At 55.0% G+C, this 14,887-nt stretch overlaps 6 protein-coding genes across 6 annotated transcripts; 3 read left to right on the top strand and 3 right to left on the bottom strand.

Annotated features, from left to right (window-relative positions):
* Nucleotides 1-55: 55 nt before the first annotated feature.
* VDAG_02428 (uncharacterized protein) lies at nucleotides 56-2,682 on the bottom strand (the record flags this gene model as incomplete). The annotated part of the gene is made up of 4 exons (XM_009653081.1): nucleotides 56-487; nucleotides 852-1,759; nucleotides 1,859-2,242; nucleotides 2,488-2,682. 4 exons carry the CDS (start codon nucleotides 2,680-2,682, stop codon nucleotides 100-102), a joined length of 1,875 nt encoding a protein of 624 aa, XP_009651376.1. The 3' UTR covers nucleotides 56-99.
* A 1,189-nt stretch (nucleotides 2,683-3,871) lies between these two features.
* Nucleotides 3,872-5,527, top strand: VDAG_02427 (HET domain-containing protein; the record flags this gene model as incomplete). The annotated part of the gene is made up of 1 exon (XM_009653080.1): nucleotides 3,872-5,527. The coding sequence occupies one exon, from the start codon at nucleotides 3,872-3,874 to the stop codon at nucleotides 5,525-5,527; it is 1,656 nt and encodes a 551-aa protein (XP_009651375.1).
* Nucleotides 5,528-6,145: 618 nt separating this feature from the next.
* Nucleotides 6,146-6,553, top strand: VDAG_02426 (ATP-dependent chaperone; the record flags this gene model as incomplete). Its single annotated transcript, XM_009653079.1, has 1 exon — nucleotides 6,146-6,553. The coding sequence occupies one exon, from the start codon at nucleotides 6,146-6,148 to the stop codon at nucleotides 6,551-6,553; it is 408 nt and encodes a 135-aa protein (XP_009651374.1).
* Nucleotides 6,554-7,010: 457 nt separating this feature from the next.
* Nucleotides 7,011-8,291, bottom strand: VDAG_02425 (mitochondrial chaperone BCS1; the record flags this gene model as incomplete). The annotated part of the gene is made up of 2 exons (XM_009653078.1): nucleotides 7,011-8,224; nucleotides 8,276-8,291. 2 exons carry the CDS (start codon nucleotides 8,289-8,291, stop codon nucleotides 7,011-7,013), a joined length of 1,230 nt encoding a protein of 409 aa, XP_009651373.1.
* Nucleotides 8,292-10,505: 2,214 nt separating this feature from the next.
* Nucleotides 10,506-11,972, bottom strand: VDAG_02424 (uncharacterized protein; the record flags this gene model as incomplete). The annotated part of the gene is made up of 3 exons (XM_009653077.1): nucleotides 10,506-11,409; nucleotides 11,459-11,727; nucleotides 11,802-11,972. The coding sequence occupies 3 exons, from the start codon at nucleotides 11,970-11,972 to the stop codon at nucleotides 11,187-11,189; spliced, it is 663 nt and encodes a 220-aa protein (XP_009651372.1). The 3' UTR covers nucleotides 10,506-11,186.
* Nucleotides 11,973-12,295: 323 nt separating this feature from the next.
* Nucleotides 12,296-13,125, top strand: VDAG_02423 (uncharacterized protein; the record flags this gene model as incomplete). The annotated part of the gene is made up of 2 exons (XM_009653076.1): nucleotides 12,296-12,565; nucleotides 12,616-13,125. The coding sequence occupies 2 exons, from the start codon at nucleotides 12,296-12,298 to the stop codon at nucleotides 13,123-13,125; spliced, it is 780 nt and encodes a 259-aa protein (XP_009651371.1).
* Between the last annotated feature and the right edge of the window lie 1,762 nt (nucleotides 13,126-14,887).

The following is a 14,887-nucleotide window of genomic DNA, read 5'->3' as shown; positions in this document are numbered from 1 at the left end:
AACGCTCCACGGCATTGAAATGAGATTGGGATCTTAGCAGTCACTTCCATCGCATCAAGTATTTGTCAATTAGCTACGGCATCGAGGTCTCTCCGGGCCTCACGAAGGACCTCCTGCATGGTTCTGGCGCTGCGCCTCCTTGTTCTGTTGTTGGCTTTCGAGGAGCAGCCGCTGCAGCTCTTGAACAACCGCTTCGCTCTGCTGTTGGCTTCCCTGGTGTTGGTGTTGCAGCTCTTGGATTGTCGCTTGCTGTTCCTTGCTCTCCCGCTTCAACTCCGCCACCTGCTCCATCAACCTCTGCATCATTTCCAACAACGCGTCTCCGTACGTGCTACTCTTTCTGCCCGTGTCCAATCCATCCTCTCCTCCAGCTGGGGCTGTCCGCTTCGCATTCTTGGTCGGTTTCTTGGTCGATGCGACGCTTTCGCCGTCCGCTTGTTGGTTATCTTGCGCTTTGGCGCTTGGGGTCGGGTTGCGAGTCGATCGTCTCCGGGAGTGTTCGTGGTCGGTGGTCTCGGCCACGATCACTCCACCGCGTCAGACATGTCCCACCCACCGCGACAAAACGCGTCGCCCACTTTCTCCCTTCTTCAGACACCCCAATGATACAACGATTGATACAACGATTTTCTATGCCCGGTAAGCGGGGCTTGGCTGACCGCCGAAGCGCCCGAATGTTAATCCGGGGTGCCCCACTTCGCCCAGCTGTCCCCAAAATTCCCACTTCTGTTCTTCAACCTCTTTCTATCCGTGGCCGCCACCTCGTGTAGATCGCGGTTCCTACTAATCCATGCTGCGTTTTAGGCTCCTTCAGGGCGCGATACCCCCCTATGCTGGTTCTGTATACCTACAGTCTCCCCCCAGTGCTCAGCTTTGTCTCGCTTGGGGCTCGATCCTGAATTGCCCAAGGATCTCGGTTGTTCCATGAATCTGATGCTGTGCGCTTGTTTAGCAATGCCCGGAGGTCGTTTCGTCCTGGAATGGATCCTAGTTCCCGGCGTCGGAGGTGTCGGAATCGGCGGCATCGCAGCAGGACGTGCGATACCGTTTGTCGTCCTTCTCGGCAGGGGCAGATGTCGCCCATGATGTCCGGGACTCTTCGGCTGAAGAGGAACTTCCTGAGTCCGATTTTCTCGGTGCGCATCTGCACCAGGATGGCGCTCTGTCGATTGATCAGTCTGTCGTGGAGCTGAAGGATCTTGGTTGGCTTCGGCGTGTATCGGAACGAGGTTCTGCCTCTCGTTTCTGATGTCCATTTTCTTTGCCATGCTTTGCTGGCTTCCTTGTGCGTCCACGTCTTGAGCGTCGATAGGAGGGAGTAGAGTTCCCTTGGCTGCTCTGCCGTTGGGCCTGTTTGCCCGTCTTCGCGCCAGCCAGTGGCTTCCTTTGCTGCTCTGTCGGCGTCTTCGTTGCCCTGGATCCTGTGTGTGCTGGAATCCACCGGATTTCCGTCAGGAGTCCTTGGTTGTTGAGTTCCTGTGTCCTCTGGGCTATGTCCTTGAGCAGGTATGCTCCTGATTTGCCTTTTGGTTTGGCCGATGATCGGATCGCTGCTTTGTTGTCGGTGTAGATGAGGAGCTTCCTTCGATGTTGCCTTTTGCTCTGTCCGCCTTGGCCATCCGAAGGGCCAGTATGATGCCTTGGAGCTCCCCGGCGTAGACCGTCGATGTCGTGTCTGCCCCCATGTCTGCACTCGTAGTCTCACTGGTCGTCGTGCAGACTGCTGCTGCCCCGATGCGGCCGTTGATTCCGCTCCCGTCTGTGTAGGATCGCGTTGGGTTCATTTTGCTGCTTCCTCTGGTGTTCCTTCTGGGCTTTCTCCGTGTTCTCTTCTATGTAAGCCCGCGGCCCCTGCCACCAAGGCGGAACGACAAAGGGCTCGACCCTTTCTTGCTGTCTGCCATCGGGGCAGGGTCTTTGCTGTAATTTCTGTTTGATAGTTTCCCTGGGGCTCATTCTCTTCCTCGGTGCGGTGTTTGACTCTTGGCGATCGACCGCGGAACCCATTCTCCCAATCGTGACCAGGCTGTGTCTCCAAATTTGCTGTTCGACGGGAAGGAGGTGCATTTCGACGTCCAGTGCTGGGAATGACGTCGCCTTGAAGGCGCCGCTCATCACCCTTGCGGCCCTGGCTTGCAGTCTCTCTAGTCGTTGCAGTGTTCTCTTGGTGTATGCTTTTCTGCCCCAGCCGGCGTTCGACCATGCTGGGCAGGCGTACATCATCTGTGGCACCGCCACTCCTCTGTATATTTTTCTCATATCTTTTGTTCCCAATCCCAAGCGGAGTTTCCCAGGCTGCTCAGTGCGGTGATGGTTGTGGAGACTTTGCGTTCTGTTTCGTCGATGTGTGGCTTCCATGTAAGACTGGAGTCCATGATGAGACCGAGGTATTTGCATGCTGATTTAGGTGTCGAAAAGGAGAGGGTGCCTGTAATCTCCTACTCGCGCATGGGTTTCTGGATGTGTTCTGGAGGTTGTCTGGTCTACGTCAAGGTCAAGATCGCCCGTTTCGGAGAGTTTCCGCAGAACCACCGTCAGGCCCGAGAGCTCTGTCAGCAGCTCACGAACCTGCCGAGGGAGGGTGTGGAAGCTCTGAATTTCATTGACGAGTTTGCTGCTGGGCTTGAGGGCGAAGACCGTCAGGGCTAAAATACCCGAGGCCATTCCAACCGGCTCGGCCATGGTGGTTGTTTGGGATGAAAATGATGCATATCTGGGAATGGGTTGGGCAATGCGGAGGTCAGCACATAATTATGTACCGCCGCGACGTAATCGCTGGGGGGCGGGGGGGAGCATCAGTACCCACGGGTCTCTGAGCCCTTTCCATTCGTCACAAGTCCTCATGTCATGGCAGTCCTGGATACCTGGCGACAGTGGGTGCCAACTGGTTCAAGGACCAAGTAGCCACTCTGGGGTTAGTGTGTCGCGCCACTTCGCTGGAGCGAATAGGCAGACCCAGAAAGTAGAGCCCTGCTGTCGGGCGCATTGGCAGCAGAGCCCTCTGGTGAACCACGTTGGGCCCCGAATAGAGCCTGCGGCGGCATTCTGAATGCGACCAGATTGCTGCCGGCGAGCCTTGTTAGATTCTCTTAATGGCGCAGCTGGGAGTTCGAGATTTTGCGCTTCTAATTCGTCTCCTTTATCCTTTTCTCCTGATATATGCGCCTGTTGGCCTGCCTCTTCCCCGTGGTAAAATGGTGCCGGGGTGTCCGGGGGATGAATGTGATGGCGGCAAAGGGATGTCAGGAGGTTGGCCAGGAAACGGCGACCTGGTTAAATCCCCCGGATTGCTGCGCCTTGCTGCCTTCGCCGAGCCACTTTGGACTGTACTCAGCCTTGTTGCTGCAAGAGGGACTTTAATACCGCCTCCTGTCCTGTCACGCTCATTGTCTCCCGATCATTCGCTCAGCTTCTCATCCACACCCAGACGACCGCGAGTGGAGAGGCTCCAATCATGGGCACATTCTGCAGTCGCGATAAAGATTCGCAACGCAAGCCACCCGGCTTCTCCTATCCCTCTCTCCCGCCCACCGATAGCCTGCGCGTGCTCACTTTGCACCCGGCAGGGGAGTTCTGGCTGCCGCTGAGAGGGTCCCTGGCTCCGGTACCCTTCTCATCGAGGCCGAAGTATATCGCGCTATCATACACATGGGGTGATCCGGATGAGGACCATGCGAAGCTTCCGGTTGCCCCGGGCGGTCATTCGGGGCACGGCTCCATCTTGATCAATCAACAAAGCTTAGCGATTGATCACAACGTATCTCTAGCACTACGCTTCCTCCGATCCCCCAAACATCCCTTGCCTCTCTGGATAGATGCCATCTGCATCGACCAGTCTTCCATCGGAGAACTCAACCAGCAAGTTGCCCTAATGGCCTTCATCTACACTCGTGCCACCGCCGTCATCTCTTGGCTTGGGGCACCCCCGCAGGTGTCTGGCACGGCGGGGAAGAGTTTCATTGAACTCGGCGAGTTCTGGAACGCCGGCGACGGGAGGTGCATCGCCTCACAGTTTGCTTCAGCCATTCGACATCCTCCGGCGGGTGCCCCAGCAAAACCCTTTACTTGGGCATGGAGGGTCAAAAACAAGGCCGACATGAGGACTATGCAGAGCGCCCGCGTCGCCGCCAATCCGTACTGGCAGCGTATGTGGATTGTTCAAGAAGTCTGCCTACCGCAACACCTGGCCTTCCTTTGTGGCGGCTATCTCTGGACTGAATCCATGATGTGGGACGCCATCAAGGCCAACAAGTCGGTAACATCTCCCTATGACTCGGAAGTATTACTGCAGGTTAGCGGCGAGGCAGCAGCCCCCGCTGCCGTCAGTGAGCAATACCACGCCACTATGGAGCGCCTCCTCTCGGTTAGGAGCACGCGATTCAGTGATGCCACGCGCCTCGAATCACTCATGGAGCACTTTATGGACTATGGATGCCAAAAGAGCCGCGACCGTGTTTTTGGGCTTGCCGGCTTGGCGAACGACATTGAACCATTCGCAGTGGCGAAAGGCGCGGTGTCGCAATCGCCCTCCGCGATGCCTTCAGGGACTCCAAGTGGTACCAGTCGCCTAGAGATTGACTATACGCGATCTTACTACGATATCTGGTGCGACGTAGTAGCACATATGTACTTCCGGGCAACTCCCTTACTTGATTTTGGCGACACACCCAACGAGAAGGAAGACGAGCGCCGAATTCGAGTGGTGCGCTTCGCCGGAGTGGTACAACGGGCGTTAGATGGGCAGGTCGAAGAAGAACGAACCTTGCTTCACGAGGCAGGAATGGCAGCCCAGGTCCCCCGGGAACCCTTAAAGGTCAAGGGATATATTGCGGGAAGAATTCTCTCTCTTGGTCCAAGGTATACCGAAGGTCTCGGCTGTTCCCGTGCGGACCAGCACTGGCTTGCATCGTCGAAAACCTACTATACGAAAGCCGGCGAGCTCGAAACACTTCGTCGAACCGAAGCGTCATACAAGACTAAGATCCTCGCGTATTCCAGCCAGGACCTACGACGCATCTGCATCATTGATAGCGCCAGTGCCATAGCCTGGGGCATCCTCCAGCCACCCCCAGATGAACCGGTTTCGCTGCCGCCCCTGGTTTGTACGATGGCGTCGCGACAAGCTGGAGATTCCGCGGCCGCGAACCGAGAGCCCGTCCGCTTCCTAGGCACATCTCTCCTCACCGGACTTGCCCCGGCGTCAGCGGGGGTTGGGGACATAATTATTCGCTTCTGGAACTGCGACGCTGCCATTGTGGTGAGGCCGACCATGCCGTTGCCAGTAGATCTGGAAACAGACCTTCTTGATGCGCGCCTAACATATTGCCGTATCGTCGGCCGCGCTGATATTGCCGAGACCTATGAGCGTCCTGGCGACGGGACGGATGATATGGCAAAAAGACTTATGGATGTTTTGGAGACGTCCGAAGAAATTGAAGGCATGTCATTTCAGCAGTACAGCAGGGGGGTCTATGTCCGTTTAGATTTTGCGACGCTTCAGAAGATCTCGGCAGCGATTCATATCTGAATCCGGCTCGTTCTCGACATGGACGATCCGGTCCAAGACCTCTGCACACGCTGCCAGTTGCCGCACAGCACGCTTGTGAGGTGACTGAGCTGTGACTTGAACGTCGTGTGCTGGTCCGCCGGCACCCAGGCAGCCACCGCCGCCACAACCTCCTCGACGACGCGTTCGACAGATGCGTCTCGACGCGTTCTCTGCTGGTCGGGGAGCACCTCGAGTAGCACGGCGCGAACAAGCGTATCCTGGAAGGGATTCGCCGCAGGTAGCGCATCCAATACCTCCTCAGCGCCAGTGCCGACGAAGAGGTATTCGTGACTGACCTATGACTACATCGATTGTCAATGGACACGGTCTTCTCCTTGGAAATTGCGTTCCGTCATCTACGACGCTCACCAAGAGGTGCTGCTCAACAACGGCATCGAATTCCTAAATTTCCCCGCCAGGGCCACACCAGACCGACTCATCTGCCTCTTCCACGGACCTACTGGAACGGGGAAGTCGGTCTTCGCAAAATATTTCGCGAAGACTTTGGACTTGAGCATCTACAATGTCATTCCTTCTCTCGGCAATGACGACCTAAAGGCCGCATTGGAGACTATTCCGGGACGTTGCGTTGTTCTGATGGAAGACGCGGACGCTATCGAACCGAATGCTCTGCCCCCATTTCTTGAAGCCATCACCTCTCTGGGGGATGGCCATATTATTATCCTCACAACCCGCCATTTTCAGCAACTCAGCGATGCGCTCAAGGATCCCGGCCTCGTCAACCAGGCAATCGAATTCCAGCTCGCAGACAAGAATCGCATTGCTTTGCTGTTCCGGATCACATTTCCTGATTCCGAAGAGGAGGATCGAGAAGCTTTCACCAATAAGATGCCGGAACTGTACCTCAGCCTCGCAGAAATCCAAGTGCACCTGATCAACAGTCGATCTCCCAAGGCTTCGATTCGAGATGCGGAGCAGTGGTTAGCCAGCGTCAAGGACGAGCGGGAGAGCTTGAGGCGCGGCTCCGGGCATACCTGGGTTTGAGAATGCTCGTGGAGCGAGAGGGGTTTTCGGCGGGACTTAGGCAACAGATTTTTGCTGCCACACCAAATGCGACGCTCACCAGTGAATGCCCTATCGAGTTCCATTGAAATGTGATACATGAGGGCGCTGTCCGCGGTTGCCGCGCACATATCAACAGCATCGGGCCCACTCTCTAGGCCCAAGTTCTATCCCTAAAGGCCTTCAACCTAGGGACTCAGCCTACGTCCACCATGCCAGGATCATCAGCTCATCGGGGACGAATCCAAGCAGGAGATTCTAGTTGAGAACAGCTTGACAGTGCGGTGACGATTCGCAAGCAAGTCAACGGCCACTAAACCAATAGCTTAATCGAGAACAACTTCAATTCAAATGGAAACAAGCTCGGTAGCGACAGAATGACTTCGAAAATCCGCCATGAATGCGATCCTCGCGCATGAATCTCAGTGCGGCCGTGAACCTACCCATAATGCAACCAAGATCCCTCCCTTCTCAGGCCCCTCCTCTCCTCCCTGATCTTATCCACCCATGCTTCCACGCCCGCGACTGCGTCGTCTGGACGCATTCTGTGCTCCAAGAGGAGGGAAAGCACCTCCGCAGGACTGAACTCCGACTCTGGGACCTGATCAGCAAACTCGTCGGCAAGCCGCTCGACAGTCGTGATGTCGTCGGAGCCTTTGAAGACGAGGCGAAAGAGCTGCCCGATGAGATCTCTGTCGGCAAGTCGGAACTTGACCTTGACGTCCACGCGGCCAGGCCGGATCAGTGCGTCGTCAAGGCGCTCGACATAATTCGTAGTCATGATGAGGAGCCGGCCCTCTTGAGACCCCACCCCATCGAGCGCGTTGAGAAGGCCAGAGAGAGTCACTTTCTTTCCCTGTTTCTTCTCCGAGTCGCCGGAAACAGAATCGGAATCCTCGTCTTTGTTTTGTGCCCGGTTCGAAGTCGCTGCGTCAATGTCTTCGAGGAGGATAACACAGTTCTGAGGCAGTTTGTCCAATAAAATGGTCAGAGCGGCATCATCGAGGTTGGCGAGGCTGAGAATGTAGATGTCCAAGCCGAAATGCCCGGCAATCGAAAAGCTGAAACTGGATTTTCCAGTGCCCGGTGGCCCATGGAGCAAGTATCCTCGTCGGTATGGAAGGCCTCGCTCGGTGTACCATTCCCGCGTGCTTGAGTCAAGAAAAGTCTCCATGTCGCTCAAGACGGCTTCTTTCACCTTGACGTCATGGAGAACGGTCGAAACGTCTCTGTTGCTTCTCGTCTTGGACTCCTCCCACCGTGCGCCTCTTGCCTCGAAGATGAGCGTCTTCCCACGGAGATCCTTCAGGTACTTTTCGCGGCTTTCCTCCAATAGAGCCTTCAGGATGCCCGTCGACCATCCGAAGCACTGGAGCGAGACTTCTTCCGTTTCTCGGGCGAAGACGTCGTTGTTGCTCTTCTCAACGCGTCTGAAGACGATCCAATGGCCCTTGTAGAGGAACCAGAACTCGCCATTCCACGGTGCATACTGAAGAGGCTTCTTGTTCGGACCATGGGAAGTGGGGGCGCACGCCTTCTTCATGTCAACGGTGACAAGGGACGAGTTGACGTCTTTGAAAAAGGGTTGGGGGGAGAGCCAGGCAAGAAGCATGCTGTGGGCCTCGTTGTTGCAGGAAAGATGGATTGTTGAAGCTAGAGAGTGTGAGTGAGGTATCTCGACTGCTTTGTATCTCACCCACTCACTGTAGTAGCTCCTCATCATTCTCCAAAACCACTGGTAAACATGCTCATACAAAAACAGCAGCAAAGCAAGAAAGCACAGAAGTGGAATGACAGCATCCAAGTTAATGCCAGTGTAGTGTTGAATGATCGGGGAAACACGAGTGAACCCAGGAAGGAATATGTCTATGATAGAGGTATGTCTGTCCGAGACGGATGAAGATGGACTGGTGTTGTCTGTCGCCATGGCTGTGATGGACGAAGGATGACAAGTTGACGGAATGAGTAATAATCGCGGTTTGAGACTGAGATTGGTGTAGAAGCGAGGCACGAGGATGGGAATAGAGTAACTCGCGCTCCCCTGCCTTTATATACCTGGTCCGGAAGATTCAAGACATCAACGCGGCCTCGCGTGTCAACCACCAACGTTCCCACGCGCTTCCCCCTCTTCCTCCATGATATGGATTCTATCACGCATAGACGCCACCCTGCAGGTCACCCCGCCAACTGTGCACGTCGCTCGGAGACAAGAAGGGAAAGAAGAAGTCTTACACGACGTTAGGTCACAGTCCTCATGCGCGGGTGCGTAACGACATGCGTACAGGCCACTGTGCGGCCCGTACTGGGACTCGAATGCTCGCATGGCCGGTCAACGTTCGCCGGAAAGCGGGACGGGGAAGATCCGTCGCCACCGCATCAACTCTCCGACCTCGTCGATCTTGCACAGTCGTGAAGGAAGTTCTTCGGCTGAAGTGGAGACCATCTCTCTGCTCAGCCCGCATTGGCTCATTGGCTCATTGGCTCATTGGCTCATTGGCTCATTGGCTCATTGGCTCATTGGATCATTGGCTCATTGGCTCATTGGCGCATTGGCTCATCGGCGCATTGGCTCATCGGCGCATTGGCTCATTGGCTCATTGGCTCATTGGCGCATTGGCTCATCGGCGCATTGGCTCATCGGCGCATTGGCTCATTGGCTCATTAGCTCATTGGCTCATTGGCTCATTGGCCCATTGGCTCATCGGCCCATTGGCTCATCGGCCCATTGGATCATCGGCTCACTAGCTTGCTCATGGACAGGTACGTACTAGTCCTCATTCATCGTGACTTATTTCCACCACAGACCCCGCATTCGAAGCCTCCATTTTCCCCCGTCCCACCACACATGGCACACCCCCCATCTCCCATGTTTTACAACGGCGATTCCAGGTCGAGTATCTCAGGGGTCGTGGGAGAGCGTTCGAGTTCGCTATGGCCTATGTCCACATCCTCTTGGTGCAATGGTGGGAAATGCTCAAGTATCTTGAGGAGGCTGCATAGGCCGGCGACAGGGGTATGAAAATTTGACCCGTTGCGGCTTTATGTCGTTGGAGAGATGTGGAATATTGATGATTTCCGGCGCGATCGCGATGTCTGGGCAACTGTTACGAAGTTGGTCTCTTGAACGTAGTGCGCAGATTATACGAACAGCGGGGAATGATGATGTTCGTCGTAGGAACGAAAAGGAGCGAGTATGAGGGCGTCACAAAAATTGGCTCTTGGGACTACCTCGGTCGCCATTTATAGATGCTCTTAGTGGGTCATCTGCCAGTCGCCATGTGACTCGATTCGTCAGCCTGAACGACTGACCACTGGACGGACAAAATGCATTTCACCTTTCTCATCATTCTGGCCGACGATGACTTCGATGGCGTGTGCTTGCCACACGCAGTTTGAATCTGCCAGCGAGCTTCAAGAGCATTTCACCGCTGCCCAAGTTCGTGGTCCACACTCAACTTAATTCCATCGACTAAATCGTCTAGCATCGCGCCCAGGAGTTACTCCGAGAGCTTCAGGAATGCCTGTCCCACCGACCCATTTTGCTCCCTGTTGGCGACGACGAAAACCCCAAACCTAGCGACATCCTCCCTGTTGGGGACAACGAAAACCCCAAACCTAGCGACATCACTGGAACCGTAGCGGACGATATTCCTGTCAGAACGAATGGGAAGGCCCGACCTCATTACCAATGCCCTCACGATCACTGCAAAGACAAGGAAAAGACGAATTTCACGCGGCGCAAAGACCTTGTGCGTCACTACACCATACGTACAATCTCCCAATGCCCTGATAGCAGCTCACTGTTGATGATGCTACAGATGTGGCATGCCGAGAACTCTGCTTGTTCTGTGACTGCCCGATTCACGTCGTGAGAGCATACGTGACGCATTTTGATGCGTGCGAAGTTCGGCGGAGGCAAGCAGAACTCGGAACTGTCTCTCGAGAGCACATAGCAGAGGCTGTTCAAAAGCGACGCTCGTTAAATCAAGCTGCGAGTTCCGAATTGGAGGAGCTTTTAACGAGAACGCATGCTGACAAGGGGACCGGAAAGAGGTCGTCGACAGACTCGGACCTCTCCGGTCCAAACAAAAGATGGAGGCATGATGACAATGGAGCACGTAATCACAGGCCGCCCGGTTCCTGTGAATGGATTCCTCTCCCAGGTGTGTCCTCACTACACACTGCTGCCACTCCTTCAAGTAACCGAAGATTAGATGATTCGACGGCAGGCCAGGCTCCTGTGGGCAGCGAAGCACAAGCTCACACCACGAACGCGCCTGCTACCGCTAGTCATCCGCTCCTGAAGCCACTAGCTGCCTACGAGGTGAACCTCCAGTCATTCGGGATCCTTCCTAGGGTCGAAGAAACGGATTGGCGCAGTGGCGACCGCGCCGACCTTGAGTTTCAGGGAGACCATGTCAACAATCAACTTCCGGAAGCTTTACCGCGTCGCGCACCAGTTGTCTCATCGTACACGATGGATGTACCATACGATGTGACATTCGATTACCATCCCGTAGACACAACAGCGGGACATAGCGGGCTTTACATGGGGCAGCAATCTTTCCCGAACGAAGGGTTCCATTCTAGTGCCATCTGAGCAGAACCATGTGTATCAAGTTTGCAAGTTTGTCTCCGCATGAAATGGCCTGGGTTCCACAAACTCAAAATTTGCGTTGATCGCCTCACTGCGAATCTCCTGGGCCTTGGCCACCAGCTCCGGTATTTTGGGCAGTGTCATTTTAGCCCAATGTTGTAGCTCATCCGGCGTGACAAATGCTAAGGCCACAATACGTCCACCCAACACTCCGAATCCTGTTCTCCCATCTAAGATGGTGCTATCGCGCGTCAGACAGACAGGGTTGGACCCTCAAGTTAGAGACTTACTAGCCACCATCTGGGATGTCTTCTTCTCTGCGCGTGATACCTGGCCGTTCAAGGTTCTCCGGTGGTATCGACAACAAACCATTGGGCGCACCAACAGCGTTTAGAAGGTAGAGATGTGAGCCTCCGAAGAATACTGCCTTAGATCCGCTGGCCCATAGTAGGACTATGAGCACCTCCGCCTCCGCCTTTGTTCGGTTCAAAATGCAGTAATGGTGCTTCGAAGGACCGTATGTCTTGAAGAGGCCAAGCGATGACTGATCGAAGAGGAACTCGATGACGTTTCGTATGCGCAACACGGAGTCAGCTAGAAGAATGGGTTTCTTGAAGCATAGGTGTATCGTACCTTATCCTCAAAGACACTGGCCCTGCAAAATTCCAGGCCTTCGACGTTCTTGAAATAGTAGCCCTTGGTCAGAATCTTATCAACCCTGCTGCCAACAGATTTATCGGGTTCGTGAAAGAATCCTTGCCGAAGGATGGACTTTCCTGGGTCCTGAGGCGTCTCCGCCATCATTGTGACCCTGGCTGAAAAGCCGCGGGGAGTGGGCGATGGGTTCTCGATGTTGACGTTCTCGAAGAGCCATCATCGTGACCTGGGTAGGAAAAAACCACGAAGCGGGGTCTGCGTTGAACTTGGAGGAAAATTTGGGCGGTGATAGTCGGCAATATCCGGGACCGGCTTTGCGCTTCCGCTAGTCGCATATTGAACTAAGCATCTCTGACGTCAAGGTGCCCCAAAAAAACGCCTCAGAGGGACTTCGTTTTCCCGACATCCGGCCTGCGCGTGTCGCGTACTCAAATGTCGAATTCATCCACTTTGCTATCCAACAACTAACCATGTCCGAAACATCAGAACCTCCATATGCTAGATGGCGGCCTCCTCGCCCACTCTTTACGGAACGTTGCGACGCAGTGAAGAAATCCCCGTTCCTGGATTTCCGACCAATTACCGATAAACCCGATCTTCAGTGGGAGAACTTCCGACAACCATTGCTGAAGAAGAGCCCCCTGTTAACTGAAATCGAGTATCAATGCCAGCTTGGTTTTGGTGTTGATGGTATTGTGTGGAAGGTCGAGATTGAAGGAAAGGCTTACGCCTTGAAAGTGGTAAGGTATCCCATCTCGCAACTACCTCAACTTTACTGACATCGTGCCAGTTCTGGGACAACACGCCTCCCAGCGGCACGCGATACTGGGCTGTTCAGAGAGAATGTCAGAACGCCGCGCTGCTTGAAATGATCCGAAACGCTATCAATACCTCCGATCAACCTGTTTGCCTCCATCCCAAACCCCAGACGCACGCAGACGCAGTCGCAAATCTGCGCGTTTTCTCCATTGAAGGCCGCCAAAGGTTCCGAAACACTCCTGGTGCAATTGAGTACAGCTCAGCACCGCGATTTCGACAGTGTATGGGCTGGGCTTCAATCCGAGGCTCGCATCTCCTTGCTCTGGACAACAACATCCGTCCTTGTCGACCGGTATTCAACGGCATCCAGCGTGAAATACGACGTGAAGAACATTACTACGCGATAATCTATGAATTCATTCCCGTTCAGTCCGCGACACTACTCACTGGTGACACCCAGCAATCTCAGTTGGATCTTCTCTGGCTGGCTGGCTTTTGCCTGGTGCCTCTCAGGCCACCCAGGAGCCGTGAGCCCCTATGAGCCATGTGCCATGAGCCAGTATGAGCCATGAGCCCCTATGAGCCATGAGCCCCTATGATCCATGAGCCATGAGCCACTATGAGCCATGAGCCACTATGAGCCGTGAGCCACCATAAGACATGGCGTCGCTCGTTGCTCATTATATAGAGTGAGTTACGATGCCGTCAACTTTGATCTGAGGATTCACACCCTCCCTAACCTGACCAGATACGCATCTTGCCCAATGGCCCCATCACTGCTTGCAATTCTCTCTGAGCGAAATCCCGACCTCAACGCCAGCTTCGTCGGCGAGGGCTCAAACACTGTCAATGACGACTGGATAGAGGTAACCGAATGGCGGAGGTGGACCGATTTTACCTACGACAACCTCATATCGATGTACGGGCAGCTACTTTCGTCACGATTCAAGAATGCACCCCAAATGGAGCTCGGTTCCTATTATGACATTGAGGTACGAGATGAGCACTCTCTCGACCTCTTCCTCCACAGATTCATCTTCCCGACTGTCAACTGGGCTCTTCAGCAAGCTGGCGAAGATGAGGCATGGGGCGGTGAAGAGTTCTACCTCGGGCCAGGTTCGTGGACTGGAACAGCCGACTGGGGTCTTGTGTCGCACCATCGAATGGTTTACGGGAAATATGTGAATTTGCTCCCCGGCGACACCAAACTGTCCGCCAAATGGCAACCGCAAATGGAGAGATCGCTTGATGATGGCGATCGAACGCAGTGGTCATTGCCAGTCTCGCAAGTTCACCATTGCCGACATTGACAGATCCAGTCCCATCAGACAACGGCGCGAGGGCGACGCTGCGACGTCAGGGAAACAGGGAACGTCAGCCAGGGCACCAGGAGCTGGAGCCGGCAGCGCTGTCGACCGGCGATATAGTCAAGGTCGTGTGGCCGGCCTTCCTCGCCACCAGCCTCGAGCAACACGCGGACGAGGAAGAAGGAACATCGGATCTCGTCCACCATGGGTATGTGCTTACGCGTGCCGACGTCCAAGGCGCCGCGAACGAGGAAATGCCGCGGAGTGCCTTGCGGAGAGCTACGCGCGACAGCAACGCTGGAGCTCCGAGAAAGAGACGGGACTCGGCTGTTTTTTTATCCCACGGAGCATCCGATGGATCGGACGTCAAGTAACCCGTAGTCGCTGGCGGACACGTAGGACAGCAGAGGTGCCATGAGGTTCGCTTCTCGGGATGGCTGGGCATTGGTGGCAAGGGTGTAGGACGAATTTTGGGTCATTCGGAGTGTTCATGTACCACAGATTGAAATGCAGCCAAATTGCGGACCTGAAGCAGGAGAGAGCCCTGCGCGTTGATATCCGCCCCCTTCTCCAAGGGCATGGACATAACGATCCCCGAGCACCAGCGGCTTTCCACCAAGCGAATGGTTTTCGGGGCAATTCGAGACACACTCGTAGCGCCTTGGACAAGCCAACTGCGCAAGACGTCTTCAAAAGCTTGGGAGGCACTCAAGCGCCTGTCGCATCTGATCAGTCTCAACGATGCAGCAGTGCGAGTGTACGGCGATGCCGCGAGAGCGTCCCGGGCAAAGCTGATGGTGCTCAGTCGACTGGCGAGTGGGCGCTCCGTCGAGAACGGAGATTGTAACGCGCCGTGCAAGAACGAGGTGGATGGGACACGCCAGGGCTGCTGGTTGACGAACGAGAAGTGGCGGGTAGGTCGAAGGCGGGGACGTTGCAGGCGAACGCGACACGAGGGAGGATGGAGGATATCGGGGAGGGCGGTCGCGGGCGCTA

The sequence above is a fragment of the Verticillium dahliae genome, genomic scaffold (assembly GCF_000150675.1).
Source record: "Verticillium dahliae VdLs.17 supercont1.4 genomic scaffold, whole genome shotgun sequence".
Taxonomy (NCBI): domain Eukaryota; kingdom Fungi; phylum Ascomycota; class Sordariomycetes; order Glomerellales; family Plectosphaerellaceae; genus Verticillium; species Verticillium dahliae.
This window is presented reverse-complemented; position numbering and strand designations above follow the sequence as displayed.